We start from the raw sequence: 18,120 nt of genomic DNA, 5'->3' as shown, positions 1-18,120 counted from the left end.
ACATTTAATTCTGTTTTTGAAATGTTAAATGGGATACTTAAGTGTGAAAAGCTGGTAGTGATAAAGGAAGGCAGAGGCCATTGAATATATTGGGAAATCTTGATTGAATAGGCATGCCTCTGTTGGGTATATTAAATCATATATGTATATGTATTCCTAAATAATAATTTAGGAATAAATATTCTAAGTAGAACTGAGAAAGTAAATATTAATTTTTCTCCATGTGCTGTTTTGGAATGGAAGATTTAGAACTAGTTTATCAAATTAAATCAGCTTCCACTAAATTCTACCTACTTTCTGTCCATAATTTCCAGCCATAAGTCAAAATATTTCAAGCATTGCAATAAAATTGTGGATATGGATAAAATAGTCAATATTCTAGTTTATTTCTAAATGAATTCATCAGTCATTACAGGAGCATGGCTCTATCAGGATCCATTTTTTTTAGATGTAGCATAACTTTATAAAATGATGTAAGTAAACAACATAAAATCTAACAGCATATATAGACCTAACCAAGAACAGATTCCCATTGAGGTAGATCTTTTCACAAAGGCCTGGCAGGAATCTGTCCTATCCTACTACTTTTTCACTGTGTAGGTAGGAATACAAAATTTATTGGCCAAAATAAAAAAAAGACCCAAAAGGAACCTGTCTCTACCTAGTCATGCAGGCCCCTTGCTTGGAGGAGTCCTAGCTTGCGATACTGTTTATACATTTTTTTCATAAATATTTCCTTGAGCAGGTAGTGGTTTAAGTAACTTCCATTTCTTTCTGCAAAATGGCATAGCTTCAACAGGAAGTGAGTATAGTAGCCACACCTTATATCTTTTGTAAAAGCGTTGTCCTGCAAAGTGAGAGGTGGATTTGAGCCCTGAATATTTGGTGGTGGCCTAAAATCTAGGTATCCCACTTCCTGTGAGAAAGCTGTAACTGCAGAGTTATGCATAAAGCAGATGACTTTTTTCCTTGGCAGCCATTTTATTTGCACTGTACTCAGTGCTATCCCTCTGGTCTGGTTGTGCTCATAGCACACTGAACAATCATAACACTGAAACGACTTAGCTGCACGGCCACCTAATCTGTGAACCCGAGGGAGCCTTAGGTGTGTGCTCAGCTGCTCATTCCAACCAAGGGAGTAGCAGATTGTCAGATTCCTAAAATGATGAAAAATCAGCAGCTATAAACTATTATGTGGATTGCTTCTTGGGACTAAATCTCGTTTTAGATTTGGTGCTAGATGACTTAACCTGAAATGACAAAGCTATAAAGTGACAGAACTGCAACATAACCTCAGCTGTGCATTCCTCATGATACAAGATGAAGTATTAACTGATGCTTGTTGGATTTCATGCCAAATACAGTGTTACTGTAGTACTGCTGCAACAGAATTCCCTTAGTTACAGCTATAGGCTAGTAACTGAGAGATACAATTTATTACATGTAATTTTAGCACTTCTGGCATTGACCGTTTGCTTTATGTTGACCCGATGTATCATCCAGTTGCCATTATTATTTTTCCGTAACATCTACATCTATCTACTCTTCTTCTAGAATAAGGCAGTTACAAAGATCAGTATTTTTGAATAAGTGTTGTGAATGCAGAAACATTTTCATGCAGCATTCAAAAACAAAATGGTAAAATACCTTTACAATATCTGTTTATAGCTATATAAGTTAAAACAAGTTCAACTCCACAAAGGCAGCTAATAGAGTGGTTTAAAAAGGCATGAAATAACATACATCTGTTTTTCCTCCTTGACATTTTACACTTTTCTTTTCATTTGCAGAATTGTCCTTTTCACTGCTTTGATGGTAGCCAACCGTATTTAATAACATAGCATTCTTACTACAATTTGCTGCACTTGAGTTTCCTCCAAAAGGAATGTTTACCATCCAAAGAGGTTTACTTGTGTGCAGGTTGTCATAAATTGATAGATTTTAAGATCAATGAGGTCAGAATCACAACAGAGGCATGCCTATTCAGTCATGATTTTCCATTGAGAAATACATTTTAGGTTGTTATTTAACTGATTTTGCTACATTTGTATATGCTGGGTAGTTTTGTGTTATGTTAATCTTAGCATGTCATGCAGATGTAAATCAAATGCCTTAAAGAAATCTAAGTATGTTATGTTGACACAGTACACCTGAGTAACCGCATTTGTATTCTCGTAAGCAGTGATACCAAGTAAAGTAGAAAATGCCATTTTTCATTTCAGGAAAATGCACTATATTGTGAGAGTATACGTACAGATACAAACACTTATCTCTAAAGTCCGAAGACTTTTTCAGGGATCTATTTTTTTCCAGGAGCACCTTCTCCTGCACCAGTGGTTGAAATGAGTGCAATTCCTCTAACCGCAGAAGAAGTAAAGAAACAAGAACTGAGACTTAAAATAAAGCAGGAATATTTTGGTGCCCTTGAACATGAAGGTATGTTACCGTTTGGTTATTTAAATTTGGGGGTGATCATTATTCCCAGTCTAGACATTGCAATAGTCAAAACTCTCCACAAACTCTTTTTGGGAAAATGGATGGATAACTAAGAAAAAGGAGAGGAGAGACAGGAGGACTGTCTGTAGAAATTTTTTGAGAAGTAGGCATCAGTGATTTTATGGTAAATATATTCTAAATTGAAGATATGTTTTTCATTCTTTTTGTTTCATTTCTTGTCCTTTTCCATGAGTAAACAATTATTCATCGTGAGGGAGTAAGTTTGACATGAATACTTAGCCACTGTTTGCTATTTGATGAATTGTTTTGATCTGGGGAAGAATTTGGTGATAATTAGATATTTCAGTGATGCTCTTCGCTCTGGTTCCCTCTTCCTTAAGCTGCACAAGATTCAAGTAACAAGGCACAGGTTTTATGTTTATTCTTCTGTTAATCTTTCTGTCTCTTTGTCTTTCCCAGTAACTTCAAACCCACTGGTCAATTTCAGCAAAAAGTAGATGTCTGAAAAGCAGAATAATAGCAGTCTCCAAATTCTTTGAAAGCAGGTTTTGAGTAGAAGAAAAAGACCTCATTCTCACCGAAGGGAAACTAGAACTTATCTCTATTTAACAGCAGTCAGCTAAGCATCAGCATGTAAATAGTTCCTTGGTAGGGCTATTTTTTGGCTAGTAGTTATTGTGAAAAGTAGAGGACAAATAGCAGTTAATGAAGAAAACACAAATTCATAGGGCTTCTTTAGGCCCAGTTCATACCAAATGCTTGTACACTTACCACTTTCAACAAGGTTTAATCCCAAAGCAGTTTAAGAATAAATATTTTAAAAATTTGGGATAATGAAGAAAGGAATGGTAGTTACTTGAAGGATTTTAATAGCACGAAGACAAATTTCAGTGATTCCGTGACATAATTTGTTTTCTGAAGGTTTTTTCATCTTGATTTGTATTTAACAAAAAAGCCAAGATAAGCATATAAGGAAGACTAAACATGCTGAGCTATGTTTCATAATGGCACAGGCACAGAACTTGTTCATTTAAGGATCAGCATTTCACGTGCAGCTATGGTAACTGGATATATGTATAGTTATACAGATACATACTTAAAAGCTTGCAGATTGCCATTAGGTGTGGACAATCGCTAGGTTTTTAATGTTGATTTCATATTCCATTCCTCAGTTGCATCGTAGTGCCTTGCTTTTTATTCTCCTCCTATTAAGAGAGCAGCTTTATCACTAGAATGTAAAGTACTTGCTTCTGAAAATGCAAGGAGATGAAAATCGTCATACATTTATCCTGGTGGCATCCTGAGAGCAACTACTTAGAGAAAATACAGAGAAGCCACAAATAAGGCAGCATTTACTTAAGCAGTCCTAAAGAAGGTGACTAGATAGGCAGAAAGCATCCTCTGAAATACTTCCAGTTCCTTATAACCTTTACTGTATGATAAACTTTAGATCAGTTAGAAGTGTTTTCTTTAAAATTTATCCATAGCAGGATGCTCACGCTTACATCATTAAGTTTCTGTGTCTGTTTGCTGTATGGTGTTAGTTCAATTCTGTGTCACTGTGTACTTAAACATCTCCTGCAACTCTGTGTGAGTTTTATTAAGATATTTGTTACGTCATGAATTCTGATGCTAATAGAAGACCCACTTTGGTAAAATACATGGTGCAATAGGAGTGATTCTGAAAAATAAGTAGTTCAAGAGTATGCTGTCTAAATACAAGTTAATGTGTTAAACTTTAGTGAAGGCTGAGAATTTTCCTCAAATTTTATAAACATTAACTTTTATGAAATTATTGTTTAAATAGAGGGAGCCACAAAATCTCGACTAGAGCTTATAAAAAAGAAAGCTTTAGCATTTGTTGAAGAGCTAACAAGGAAAGTAGAAGAAACGTACAGAGATATGGAAAAGTGGCTTGGAGCCAGATTCCTGGCAGAAATGTCTAGGTAATGTATATCCAATTTTAAATAGGAACTTTTATCTTTTAAAATGGAAGACTATGCTGGTAAAAATAGTTATATAGAAGCAAAGAATTTGGAAAAAGTATATAGAAAATAGTAATTTTATTTTATGAGCTGGAATTTAATTTTACCTTAAGATATCTGCTATTACTCATTTCTTGTATGATTAGAAGGTTCTGCTGGCAGTAGTAGAGGTAATAATCATTCCTACTGTTTTTCTAGACTAGAGATTTCTCTGATTCATGAGCACTGGTAGGCAACAAGATATTCTGTTTCCTAGAAATCTCTATATCAGTTCAGTAGCTTTTGTCATTTTGGAATTATGGCGTTCTTTTCTTTCCTATGCTTCACACAGGCTGGAACTCTTCACCTACTGTTCTTACCACTGTGTATAACATTTATTGAAAATATTTCAAAAATCATTAAATAATAAATGCTTTTTCATTTCCATTTTTCTATCCTAGTAAATAAAATGTGCTTGGGACTGCTATTTGACACTTACACCACCTGGCAAAGAGGTCACATGCAAATTGCCTTTTGGAAATGATCTCTGGCCTGTGCTAACTTTTGAACAATAGTTAGGAATTGTTTGGGACCGTGCTAGTTGGTCTAGGCCAAAAATGTGCTGAGGGATGTTTTACTAATTTAACAGTAATAGATGGTTGACTTCTTTCCCTCTATAAGTCATATTTATTCCACTTGTGACAGGAGTTCATGTGCCTCTTCAAAACGCTACTGCAGAAATTGCTCTGTAGATCTAGGTTTTCAGGGCAGAGCAAAGGACAGGGCATTGAGATTACAGACTGAACATGTATGCTCCACCCCATAAAATTGATGGAATTAAGGAAGTTTCATCCTTCCATGTTCTTCTGTCAGTTCCCTTCTATGGCTCAGATCTGTCTTTATTTGGCATCCTTACAATAGTCACAAAAATTCTTGCTGCCAAAGGCGAATGCACTTGCAAATGATTTATCTGAGTACCGAACTCACATAGAGGATTTGTAATTCTTACCCTAGGGAAGCTACCAGAGTGTAAACACATTAAAATTTCACCATTAGTTATTATCACTGTCTATGAAAAAGTATTCATTGTTTTCTGTATTTACATTTTCAGTATTGAAAAGCTGATTGAGGTTGCACGGCACCATATTGAAAGTTCTAGCAAAATCCAGTATGAAATGATCTTAGAAGAGACAGATTTCTTCATCAGCAATGATATCAAAGTAATTCCCGATCCTATTCCTCCACCACATCTTCCACCTGTGGAGACATCTGGAAATGGTGCTCTAACTATTTCACAACTTACTACACTTCATAAACAGTTTCTTCAGGTGGCACCTAAAGGTAAGAAGAAATCTTTTTGGCACCTTCAAGACTGTTTGTTAGATACCTAATTACAATTTAGGATAACTGCCAGCAGCTACTAAACATTAGTTGCCTATACTGATGAAGATCATGCTACAGTTAAAGATTTTGCTACATATAAAAGCAAAGTCATAATGCAAAATATTGTATGTGTAATAAGAAATACCAGAACAGCAGAAAGCTTTAAGTGTCTTTGCTATGTGCTTTTGTATCCTCAAGACCGTATACTTAACAGGTATCTCTGTATGTTACGTGTTTTTAAGAGCAGTACAGTACATATTATTTTATTTTAAAAGTTTTCAGGATACTTAAGGCAAAGATCAATTCAAATGCAAGTCTTTAACTCATTTACTAATTCAGAGTTCAGTGACGACTGAAGCTGAATTATTTTTAAAATTTTTTTTATGAAACTACTATTTTTATGAACCTATTATACTGGGCCAAAGCAAATTTTTGGTTGTAACCTTAAGTCTTTGGCAGCAGTTGAATTCTTCAAGTCAGCTCGTACCAGTTATTTTGGGTAACTTGCAGGTATTCACTCAGATATGTATTTTTACTTTTGTGCATGTGTTTATCGTTCCCCTACCCTCTAATTATGGGAACGTTAGGGTTAGGACCTTTGAAAATAACTTCTAGCAAAACTTAATATTGCTATATAAATATTATAAAATAATTTAGGTAAAGCAGTTTTGAAGTGAGATGGAAAGCAGTTAAACACATATTTGCTGAGGGTATCTTTACAACTAGTCTTCCAAATTATAATTATAATACATGAATGCCATTGAGATCACAAGATACAATATGTAAACATGTATTTACAATTGGATCCAAGCCTTCCAATATAGTTAGGCCACAGAAGCACACTGAAGTTGAATTTGATCCTTTATTCAGAAATACTTTCCATATGTATTTATAGAGAATTTGCATTTACCTTTTGAACATGAATTCATTTTACTCAGAAACATGTTTACAAATTTTCTTTGGTAAAGAGATGCATATCGTTTTATCTATAGCATGGGTGAACAGGTGTATGTATGTAAGCATTCCAACCTGCTCTACAGAAATGAAATAACAGATAGTATTGCATATATAATGCCACATGAAGCTAAAAATCTTTACTTTTGTAATCACTAGATAGTGCCATAGAAGTAAAACATGCTACACAGATAGGTAAAACTAAAAAAAAATGTCTAATACAAACTCTAATATTCTTGACTTTTTAAGACCAAGAGAACATATTTTTTCATTACATATTTGTGATAACTAGCAAAAAGACAAAAAAAAAAGTCTTTTTGATAATATAACATCCACTAAAATGACCCAAAACCCAAACTTTTTATTTGTGAGCGTAGCTTGGAATTTAAGCAGACTTAGGAATCTTAAGATTAAATGCATAATAAGTTCCAAAATCTGGAGGCTTATATTGTAATTTTATTGCTGGCAGGCCATATCTTTCATACCAAAGAGACTTCTATTAAAAATCCTTCACTGACTTAATGACAGTATGATCTAGGGATGATCTCACAAATAGACAGGACCTAGGTTATCTATTACTATTTTTATTTATATTAAGGTAATGACACATGCCAGGAGACTACAGGGTTGAAATGACTCCTTAGACTCCACACAGAAAACCACAGGGCAGTGGTTCCTGCACAGAAAACATCACAAATGATAACATAGTTATTGCAGTGATATATCTTGCGCAACAAGACAGCTGCTTTCTCCTGAACCTTTATTTCAATATTTTCAACTTCCTGGTCAGGCACATATAGAAGAAATTCATCCTGATTCATTCTGAAACATTTTTTTTTCTAAGTATATAATACATCTAAATGCTCGAATTGAAAATAGATAGGTAAAGTAGGAGACAAATACCCTCTAGCATAAGATCTTCCACTGGATCTTCCACTGGACTTCCCTAACTCCAACTGAGATGTGCAGCGCTCTCAGCATGACAGAGTTGCTTACTAATTTCTCCCTCTCTTGTTGCTTCTTGCTCTCTAGGGCAAAGTGTTATTTAAAATTAGGTCCTCAAGAACATGCAGCGGCATTTTTCTACTGTCTGGTTACTAGTAAATCAAGATATTTACCTTTTTGGACAATCAAATTAGGAAGTGAAGCACAAGCCGTGGAAGTCATCTGTAACATACTTTCTCCCATTCTCTTGCAACTTGTAAAATCACATAAATTACAACCTAGACTTCCTAAGACAAACACTTCTTTTCATTACAGTGTCTCCACACTTAATACACTGGACTGAGGCTCCTAGCTTTTCTGCCAAATACATCCTAATCTTCAAATTCTTACTTGCATGAGCAGTCTTCTGAATATTCATAATAGAAATCTATCAGAAACCTTACCAGTAAAGGTGAAAGATATGGCAAAAATAGGTATCTGCAGACATTACCACTACAAATTTTACTCTTAAACATACCTTCAAATCTGGTATTGAGACAGTGGAAGCCCAAGAGGCACAAACTTTAGGGAAATAAATAAAATGAATCTACCAATTCTGTACTATCTAAATAGCAAAATTCCTAAAGTTATTCTGAAAATTGAATATTAGGCTGATTTGCTAAAGCATTATGGAGATTACATAAAGGAGAAATTTAAAATAATTCAATTTATCTAGAAAACCAAGCAAAAGAGTAACAAAGGAGAGACCACTGGTTTGGAAGAAATAAAATATTTTTTTCAAAGGATGTTTGCCAGATGTCAAAAAGATGTCTTTTCAAGGTATGTTCAACAAATTGCCAAAATGAAAGAAAAAATAGGAATGCCAATTAGTTGGGGACTTACGAAAAATCTTCTAAAAATTCTAAACAGTTTTGTGTTTCCTAGGAATTTAAAGTATTAAAGAACTGCTGATGCATCATAGACAACTTTGTTCTATCCTGCACACTTGGTTCTCCATGGAGACACATTACTCACCATCCTAAGCACCGATGGACAAAAGATATGAACTGTGCTGGATCCTCCTGCCTGTTGACAGTCTTTCATTTGATAAGGAAATCTTTAAATGTTTTTTGATTATTCTGAGTGCCTTTGCCCTAATTGAAGGTGGCTTTGCAGTATTTCTTCATTTCACTAACTCTTTCAATCAATTCCTTAACTTTATTATATAGCCATGAGGCACATGCTCCTTTTTTATAGGAAGAACTGTGTTACGCATGAAATTTATCTACTAACATTCAGTTTTTTTTCTTATCTTTTCTGCATTCTCTTTGGATGTGTTCTGTTCTTATCAACAAAATTAAACTAACCATCTGTTAGATCTTTCCCCCCTCTAATTCCTTTCAGCGCTCCGTTCTTCCTATGACCACATCTATTGTCAACTGAATTAGCATACATCTGGAATTTATCAATTTTATTCTAAAGGTGGGTCAATAATTCCAATTTTGGTAATTCTTTGCACTACCAAACAGACTAAAATAGATTCTATCCCAGATTTCATTCTCCATTGGATGACTAAATTACACAAGGATATTTTAATTGTGTTCTTTTTGTCACAATCGTGACCTTCATGAACCATTCCGGCTTGAAATATAGGAGTGATTATTCATCTGAAATAATCTGCAATCAAGTTGTAAACACTTCTAAATCCAATAGTGAAAAAGTACTTAAAATGCCTGTTTTAAAAAACTAAATTAGTCTGTTAACATACGAGCTGTCCTCAGTAATTCTACCAGACCTTACGATTCCAGATTTGTCGACTATACGGAACAGCCAGTGACTAAATCTTATTACTATTTGTTTTCACATTGTCGACTTGTCAGTTGAGTTTTACTGTATTGTTGGATTTGAAATAGATAAGCTTATCAAAGCGTGCATCTTGTTCCATTAAAATTTTGCCTCTTTGGTAGAAATTTTTGCCGAGTGAGAAAGAATTGCACACTGACCATGAAAATGTCTGTGCGTTCTGCTATCCCTTCCCAAGCACTTTTGTAAAGACGGTTCAAGAGCACTGTAAGCTCATGAACTGAATTTGATGTGAATAAAGAGGGAAGCTCACATGTGAGCATAGAAATAAGTTCTGCATCTCTAGCTTTTATCTTTCCTAAGATTAGATTTGTTTTCAATGTGCTTCTTTTAAAACTTGAAAACAAGAAAGGCTAGGTTTGTAGACCAAAGAAGTGACTTCTACTAGACAAACGATACACAAAGAAAATGCCTAAACCTTTGGGCTCAAAAGCCCAGGATAGATATAGTACCTCTCCCTACAGCTAATGGAAAATATGATAATTCTACTATTATTTTCACTTACCTCTGCTGTTAGGTGTCTTGCTTAATTGTGTACGTTATTTAATTTCAGAACCTCATGACTATTGTTCTTTCTATGCTGCTCAAAAATCTTTGTATCTAATTACTTTTATGAAACATCATTAACATGCTTGTATATGCACCTGTGTATTTGAATGCATACGCATATACACACATATATGTACAAGCATTAAGATCCCAAGCAGCATGACAAAGGAACTCCCTTTTCCCCTCATTGTATTCATACAGAATCAGGCATATCTTACTCTGTATAATTCTAAATGTAACATTCCAACTCTTGGTAATTAGTAAAGACTGTGCATGTAACACCTCAGAATCAGCAGTAGCCCTTAGTAAAGAAATGAAGTAAATATTTACAGTGAGCTTCACCGGTGGGGGATGATTTGTCTCAATAATTAGAGGGAATGAATCATATTCTTGAGATGCCTTATTTTCCCTAATGACAGAAGTATCTCAGATTAGTAGCTTTTAGACTACAAATGTTCAGTGAACATAATCAAGCTGAAGGGTTTATTTCACTCATTCATCCATTATAGCATTGGCACAGATTCTGGTGTATAACTTTTATAGATCTTCATCATACAAACATCCAGTCAGAAATTGCTATGGAAATTCTTTTCTTAGTGAAAATGAAGAGGAACAGGAAACCATTCAAATATTTTAGTGAAATTTGATGGAAAGGGAACAAAATGTTAACATAATTCTCATTGCTAATCTAGATTTACAATCTCTTTGTATTGTGTTGCTTGTATACATTTATAATCTATGTCTTTCTTACAGTGTCCCTAGGTTTGGGCAAATGTTTAATTTAAATTTAAAATCAAAATACTTTACTGCTGTTTCGAGAATCTCTGGGAAATAGACTCCTTTATATCAAATCTATGTCTTGTATCTGCGGCCCTGTGATTGCTTGTCCCTTTAAAATGTCACAGCCCTGGTTCACAGGGTACATATCTAGTGTAAAATTACATTGCTGTCATTCTTAATTCTTTGTTATGGTAGTTTATTTTTCAGTTTTCAGTTTTAGTTGTTTATTTCTTCAAATGAATTAATTTTTTGCATGTCATGTTTATTATGTTGCTGCACTGCTTATTGACACATAGGTAAATGTTTGTGAATATCACCTTTTGTATACTGAATGATACTTTGAAAAAGATTGTAATGAAAACAATTCTACCTCATGTAGTCTTTTCTACATTATTTTTCCCTTTGTCTTCATCGATGACAAACTTTGTGAAAAACGAATTGCTTCATAAGCAGTGAAGGCTGGCTTCCTTTTGTATTCTATGTTCTTTCCAGAGTACCACTGCAGTAAATCCAGCCCTTTCCCTTGTTCCCAAGTTCCTCCTGCTAGTACATCTCCTGTTCCTTTCTATGTCTCTTAGCCTCATTTCATAAAGCTGTTGTTTTTCTTCCATGTTCTCTCACCTACGTTTTTTGCCGGCACAGCTAGGAGCGAGATGCATTGTATGCTGTGTGTGGTCTGGAACTTGAGTGTATGCTGACTGTTGCTTCCTGGCCACAAACACAATGGATAAAAGCTGGGACAGGTCTGAAAGAAATTTATAAGAACTTCCTATCTCTACCCTACTGACAAATTTGGTTGAAATGGGCTATTGGATTCCAAAATTATCTGTGAGGGAGAATTGGCAGGCAGACAAACTGAGGTACAGATATTTAAGCAACATGACTGTATAACCTTCATTTCCTTAGGTAAGCATGGTAAGAATATACTTGAGGATTTTTAATGAGTGAAAGCTGGTTCAGAGAGGTCATCACAGTTTAAATAGGTTATAGATTTGATCTGATAGTTCATGATTCTTAGCTATACATTTACTGCTCTAATATACTCTGGGACATGCTGTCTTTCTAAAGACATATGCAACTAATGACTTGTAAACATATGACGTTCCAAACATGTTTTCCAAGTGTTCTAACCCTTGTGTTTTAAACAAATTCGAACTTGAAAAGTTAGTAAAATTGAAGGTCCACCTCACAGGGATTCTAGTCCCTGACAGTGGTCAGCAGGTGTTGACACAAAGTCTGGGACCTTCTTTGGGTCCGTCCCTATTCCTTTCTCATCTCATCAGCAGCAGATTTTCACTGGTTGCCATATACCTGAAGAAGCAGTAGGCACTGTAGGGGTGGTACAACCATTTTGCCCACTGTGTCCTCTCACTTCCACAGTTGCAGATCCTTTAATCCTCACCCCCATCTCTCTTTTTCACCAATACTTTGAATTTTTCTGGCTGCCTACTGTTGGGGAAGGTTTTTAATCTTTACTATATGTTGAGAATGCTTCTCCTTCTCTCTTTTTGGTTCTGCGTGTGCTTCTTAGGCACTTTTAAGAAACTGCATTTGTGGAGGTCCAGTTGTTTTTGCTCTCCATATGGACCACAGCTGCTAGCTCAAGGCAGAATGTTTTTTAACTCTTCCTTGAGATATCAACAGCTCTTTAAATGATCACTGATAATTGAATAACACTGATAATATTTGAACTGCATGCTCTTAATATTTTTTAATATTGTGGCCTTTCATGATGTTCAGAATAGAATGGAATAGACAAACTGTCATTTTAGATTACGATGGGAACAAACAGCTCTCACAAATTCTATAATTCATATATACATATAAACATGTATCGGAAAATTTGCCCCCGTTTCTAAAATAGAAGAGAATTGGGTACAAGGAGTCTTTTTCCTAAGACCTTTGAAATACCAGAAACAACATTGCTTTCTAAGATTAGCTTAAGGTAATTGTTGATTTTGCCTCTCAAGGTACGTATCACAGCAATGAGGGTGGAGATAGATCGCTCTTAGGCCACATCCTCAATGCTTTAGTTCTGCTGTTTCCCAATGAATAGATTTCAAGTTTTATTGCCTGAGTTTTGCATGGAATTTATCTTAGCTATTTGGATGCTTTCTTTTCAAAGCCATAACATTGTGCAAACTGTGCACTGAGAGAATTATTAAATTATCTGCCAAAAGGAGTAGGTTCATGAGTTCTAGAGGCAGAATTTTCAAAAATGTCAGCTTATGGCATTTGCTTCTACAAAATATGAGAATGACCATCTTGAGAACATCTGAGAGAACAATCTCAACATTCTGAAAATGTTTCCATTTTGAGAACAAAATGTGAAGCTTATACAGTTTTTCTTAAAGCAGTAATGAAATCATTCTGCAGATAAATATATTTTAAGAGGATCAGGTCAGCTAAAGTATACTATAGAACATCTTATTCATTCTGAGAAAGGTACTTTTTATGTATTTATGCATTTGCTCAAAGTAAGCTTTTATGTTAATGTTGGATGTAATGGCCAACATAAAAGGTTCAAGACCTCAGCAGTATCTTCTGGAGACATTTTGCCTGAAAGAGCATTCTGAATTCTATTTCCTGGCTCAGTTTTCTGTTTCACAAAATGATATTGGATAATTGTGCACTTCATTGGTTGCAGATTCTGACAAACCTCTGGTAGTCAAAAGGAACTTGGAGTTAAAACTGGCCATTTCCTACATAGGTCCTGGTTAGCCTTCAAGTGATGTGAGAGGAGATTTTAGTCGTCCTTGTTCCCCTTTTATGGCTGTTTTTTTCCAAGTCAAGATCTAGTCCTAAATTAACCAAAAATGTGGAAGAAAAAAGGAAAATAAAATTAATAATGTAGGAAATAAAAATATTTTATATTTAGTTGTTTCTTTTTAAATTATAGCTATAAGAGCACTGAAGCAATTTAAAGGCAAGAGTAATTCTTCTAGCAAGAGAGAAGTTGGTGACCGAGGGAAAGACGACCAAGTTTTGGAACATCAGAGAACAAAGAGGAATCTCCAATTTTCAAAAATATGGCTAACAAAATACTCCTGGTTAAAATATGATGATGAAAGGGGGATAATGTTCTGTGCATTGTGTCGTAAGCATAATGTAGATTTGGGGGAAAACGTACATAATTTTTATTCTGGCACAGATGACTTCAAGCTTGAGTGTATAAATATACACCAGAGTAGTGAAGCTCATGCTTGGGCTACCTGCATGGAAGCTGCCAGCACTGCTTCACCAGATATAGCTTCTGCTGAGCAGATGTTGAAGGGTATGAATGCCATAACGTTAGGAAGAGTAGAAAACATTTTTAGAACATGCCATGCTATCGCTAAATCTGGACATCCCTTTACAGACCTCGACTGGATGTGCAAACTAGATGATATGAAAGGAGTGGATATTGGTTCTGTATTTAGAAATGACAGGTCAGCAAGAATGTTTATACACTTTATTGCTGAAGTAGAAAGAAGGACTTTAAAAGAGAAATTGGAGAAATGTAAATTCTTCTCTCTCATTAGTGATGGAGTCACAGACAGTATACTCAAAGCAGCTGCAGTTGTGTATGTACGTTTTGCAAATGAAGGAAAAGTCCATTGCCAGATTGTTGGGGTTCAACCTGTTCGCAAAACTGACGCTTCAAGCATAAAAAATGCAATTGAGGAAACATTACAAATAAATCTTCAGGTCAATCTGGCAAGCCAAGACTGGTCAAGAAAATTAGTTGGGTTTGGAAGTGATGGGACAGATGTCATGGTAGGAGAAAACAATGGCGTAGCTAAACTTCTGAGGGGAATTCAGCCTTGTGTACAATCTGTACATTGTTTTGCTCACCGCCTTAAACTGGCTTACAAAGGAGCGCTGAAAAATATTCAGCTATATAATATCTTAAGCAATGTCTTGAAAAATATGTATTATTTTTATCATAACTCACCTCTACATAAGAACAATCTCAAAGCCACATATGAAGCCATTAAGTTACGCCCAGCTATTCCTTCTCGCGTTGGAGGCTCCCAATGGCTTCCTCGTCTACAAACAGCTCTCCAAATTCTCCTTAAAGGTTATCCTGCAATTGTTCTACATCTGACTAAGGTAACTGATATAAAAATTGGATGTACCACTAGAAAAAATTAATTGCTATGGCTAACTTTGGTCCACACACTGGGCACATTCTTTTTTCTCATTATTTCCAGATTGAAAGAGATTCAAGAGCCTCAACTCAGCAAAAAGTCAAAGGCCTTTTACAGCTTCTTCTGAAAATGGAGATAGTCAAGTTCTCCCACTTCTTGTTGGATGTCATTAACGTCCTCAACATTCTGTTACGTGTTGCTCTGGATCCCAGTTCTTCCATTGCAGATATATTTGCAACCGTGCAGTCAATGCTGGAAACACTCCACATGTATCAAACAAGGTCTGTCATTTCTAACAACTAACTCAACTATTTTTTATATATATATAAAATATATATAAAAATATATATTATATATTATATTATATATGTGTGTATTATATATTCTGCATTCTTTATCTTTCAGAGCTGGTCCAAAAGAACGCCTGATAGAGACTATTCCGCACTTTCATGGTTACCAGCTTGTTGGAAATGGAAATATTTTATCAGTACGAACTAAAGTACTAAGTAATTTGATGAAGAGGTTGCGTGATTGTTTTTGCGATGCAAGTCAAGATGTTTTGAGAGCAACTACTATTGGAAGTTTTAAACTATGGCCTGAAAAAATTAAACAAGGTATATAACTATGATAGTGGCTATTTGAAGAAGTGCATGTTCTAAACTTTTTAAAAGTATAAACATATTTTTCTTTTGCCTCTGTTATAGAATTTGGTGAAAAGGAAGTGTCTGTCTTGACTAAACATTATGAAGTCATACTAGAAGCTGCCTCTGTGAAAACTGGTGAAGTTGAAACCGAGTGGAGCATGTTGAAATTAGAGCTATGTAACAGGTAATAAGGATATTGTATTTGTGTCTGTTTTAATGATTTAGAAGTACCTAGAGCATACTGCAGAGGATTATGGAAATGTATATAGCGATACATTAAAATAGATTTTTTTACTGTGCTTTTTAGATTTCAGAACATCCGGACCTTGACGTGGGATTCAGTAAATTCAGATTATTCCAAGAAGTATCCCAATATCTTGAGTTTGGTAGATTTGATCCTAACGCTGCCTGCAAGTTCAGCTGAAACAGAGAGAGGCTTCAGTCAAATGAAATTCACCATGATGCACCTGCACTCTAAACTAATGTCTGAAAGTGTGACAGATCTTATGATAATTCAGATGAACTCTCCAGATATCAAAAAGTTTGACCCCAAGAAAGCTATTCACCTGTGGAATACTACTTGGCAGAGGAATAGAAGACTACAGGCAGATGATACGATAGTTAAAGGAAGATCAGATTGCTCCTCTGAGTTTGATTTGGAGAGTCACTGTGGAAGTGATTAGATGAAAATTCTGGGTTTTAACTTCACAATCATTCTTGTAACATACATAGATATTTTAAAAGAATGTTTTGCAAGATTAGTGAGAGTAAAATTTGTATTTATAATGTTTCAGTTTTAAAATATGGCTTTTTTTTGTGCATATTCACTGCTGAATCTCCATTAGCTGTTTACATTTGCCTTTATATACCCAATTTCTCCAAAAGACACAAATCTGAAGATAATGAACAAAAATAAAGGAGTACATTGTGACCTTGGTGACACTTGAACTGAGGGATGACTCATGGCTTCTAATTGTTTATTGCTCTTATTTGAGTCATAATACATTACATCCACTGGAGCTAGCTGTTATCTTAGTCTCAATCTTTCATTGATTCTGAAAACCTTGATTTTTATTTTTGATAAAAGGGTGGAAAAATCAGTGCATTATTTCTGTCAAATGAATTGCATGACTACTTGACCTCTGTAGCCTATGAATTTTGGGTCATGGCTTCTCTCGATACTTGCTACTTTTTAGTCTTGCTACTTTTTATTCTATTCTGGGCAAGGTATAACATAGCCTTTTATAGATTTTTGTCAGACTTGTCCTTCAGAAGACAGAGGCAGAACAGAAACCATTTTCCATTGCTAATTCTTAATTGCCCAAGTTAATCTTCCTATAGCAAATACTCTAGTAGGTAGGATATGACTACTATACTTCACAGCTTGAATCATCATTTTTCCCTGTAAAGATGTGTTTATGAGGGCTTCAGCAATGCTGTATCTTTATTCTTAACCTAGAAGTTGAGAATGAGAACTTCAGAGAAGTTTCTAATTTCCTAATTTGCCACTTTCTACTTTCTAAATGTTCTAAATGCAACTGTCTACTTTATAATTTCCAATCAAGAAAAAACACGCCAAGAGAGTGTATTTCATTGCCTTCAAGCAAAGGCAACGATTTATATCGAAAGAAAACTAAAGCAAAATCCCTAATGATACTTCTTAGTCCTTCCAACATAAAGATGAACTGGAAATAATTAGGCAGAAAGAAATTTGAGGTCATTCACCTTTTAAATCAACCCTTATCTAAATCAAGATCAACTCTGTACTTTCAATGTAAGATGTGGCATGTCTAGTAATTGTAGAAGGTATATTATATATAACCTTATCATATGTATCTTATATAATTCATGCTAATTCTAGGTCTAAATAGTTGCCCATGTCAGAAATAGAATAGGTTTTGAATGAATGCCTCATTAAGGGATGTTAGTCCAGCCAGATAGAGATAATTTGTTGGGATCAGAACATAAAATCAGTATTGTGCATTAGATGGTAGATTATAAAATATACATATTTGAAATGTCTGTATTTTTGATTTCTCAGGTAACAAAAATGTTTAGTTGTACTTTAGCTAATAAGCAACAGGATATGTATTATAGAGGATGACTTATTAGATTAGCATTGCTGATTTTAAAGATTTTCTCCTGAGTCTCATAATAGTCAATATTTCCCTTTGAGATTTTCAAACAGGAAGATTCCAGCTGTGATAAGATTAGAAAAAGTGTAAGAAAACATATACCAGAAAGTCCAATGGCAGAAGACAAAAAACAAAGTAACAAAAGCATATTGAATCTAATAATACTGAAGTCACTTCCACGACTCTCTAGGGCAGCATCACATTTTTATATTGTGAGGACTGAAGATGCTGGATATATTGCTTTTGGCAAAATACCAGAGAAATCTTAGTATCATAACAAAAAAAAATTTGGAAAGAGACATCAAGAAGTCAGCTTGTCTAAGTCCTGCAATGAAAT

At 34.9% G+C, this 18,120-nt stretch overlaps 1 protein-coding gene across 1 annotated transcript in view; it reads left to right on the top strand.

The window, feature by feature from the left end:
• Positions 1–17,812, top strand: part of LOC104147824 (sperm flagellar protein 2) — a 62,036-nt gene extending 44,224 nt beyond the window's left edge. Inside the window, exons 26-33 of the mRNA XM_068928566.1 lie at positions 2,314–2,436; positions 4,265–4,403; positions 5,533–5,762; positions 13,774–14,966; positions 15,068–15,285; positions 15,410–15,618; positions 15,709–15,832; positions 15,956–17,812. Coding sequence (XP_068784667.1) covers positions 2,314–2,436; positions 4,265–4,403; positions 5,533–5,762; positions 13,774–14,966; positions 15,068–15,285; positions 15,410–15,618; positions 15,709–15,832; positions 15,956–16,331 — 2,612 coding nt within the window. The 3' untranslated portion in view covers positions 16,332–17,812. The remainder of the gene's footprint in view (positions 1–2,313; positions 2,437–4,264; positions 4,404–5,532; positions 5,763–13,773; positions 14,967–15,067; positions 15,286–15,409; positions 15,619–15,708; positions 15,833–15,955) is intronic.
• The last annotated feature ends 308 nt before the right edge of the window (positions 17,813–18,120 follow it).

This window comes from Struthio camelus, chromosome Z (genome assembly GCF_040807025.1).
Source record: "Struthio camelus isolate bStrCam1 chromosome Z, bStrCam1.hap1, whole genome shotgun sequence".
Taxonomy (NCBI): domain Eukaryota; kingdom Metazoa; phylum Chordata; class Aves; order Struthioniformes; family Struthionidae; genus Struthio; species Struthio camelus.
Note: the sequence above shows the minus strand (reverse complement) of the source record. Positions and strands in the feature narration are given on the sequence as shown.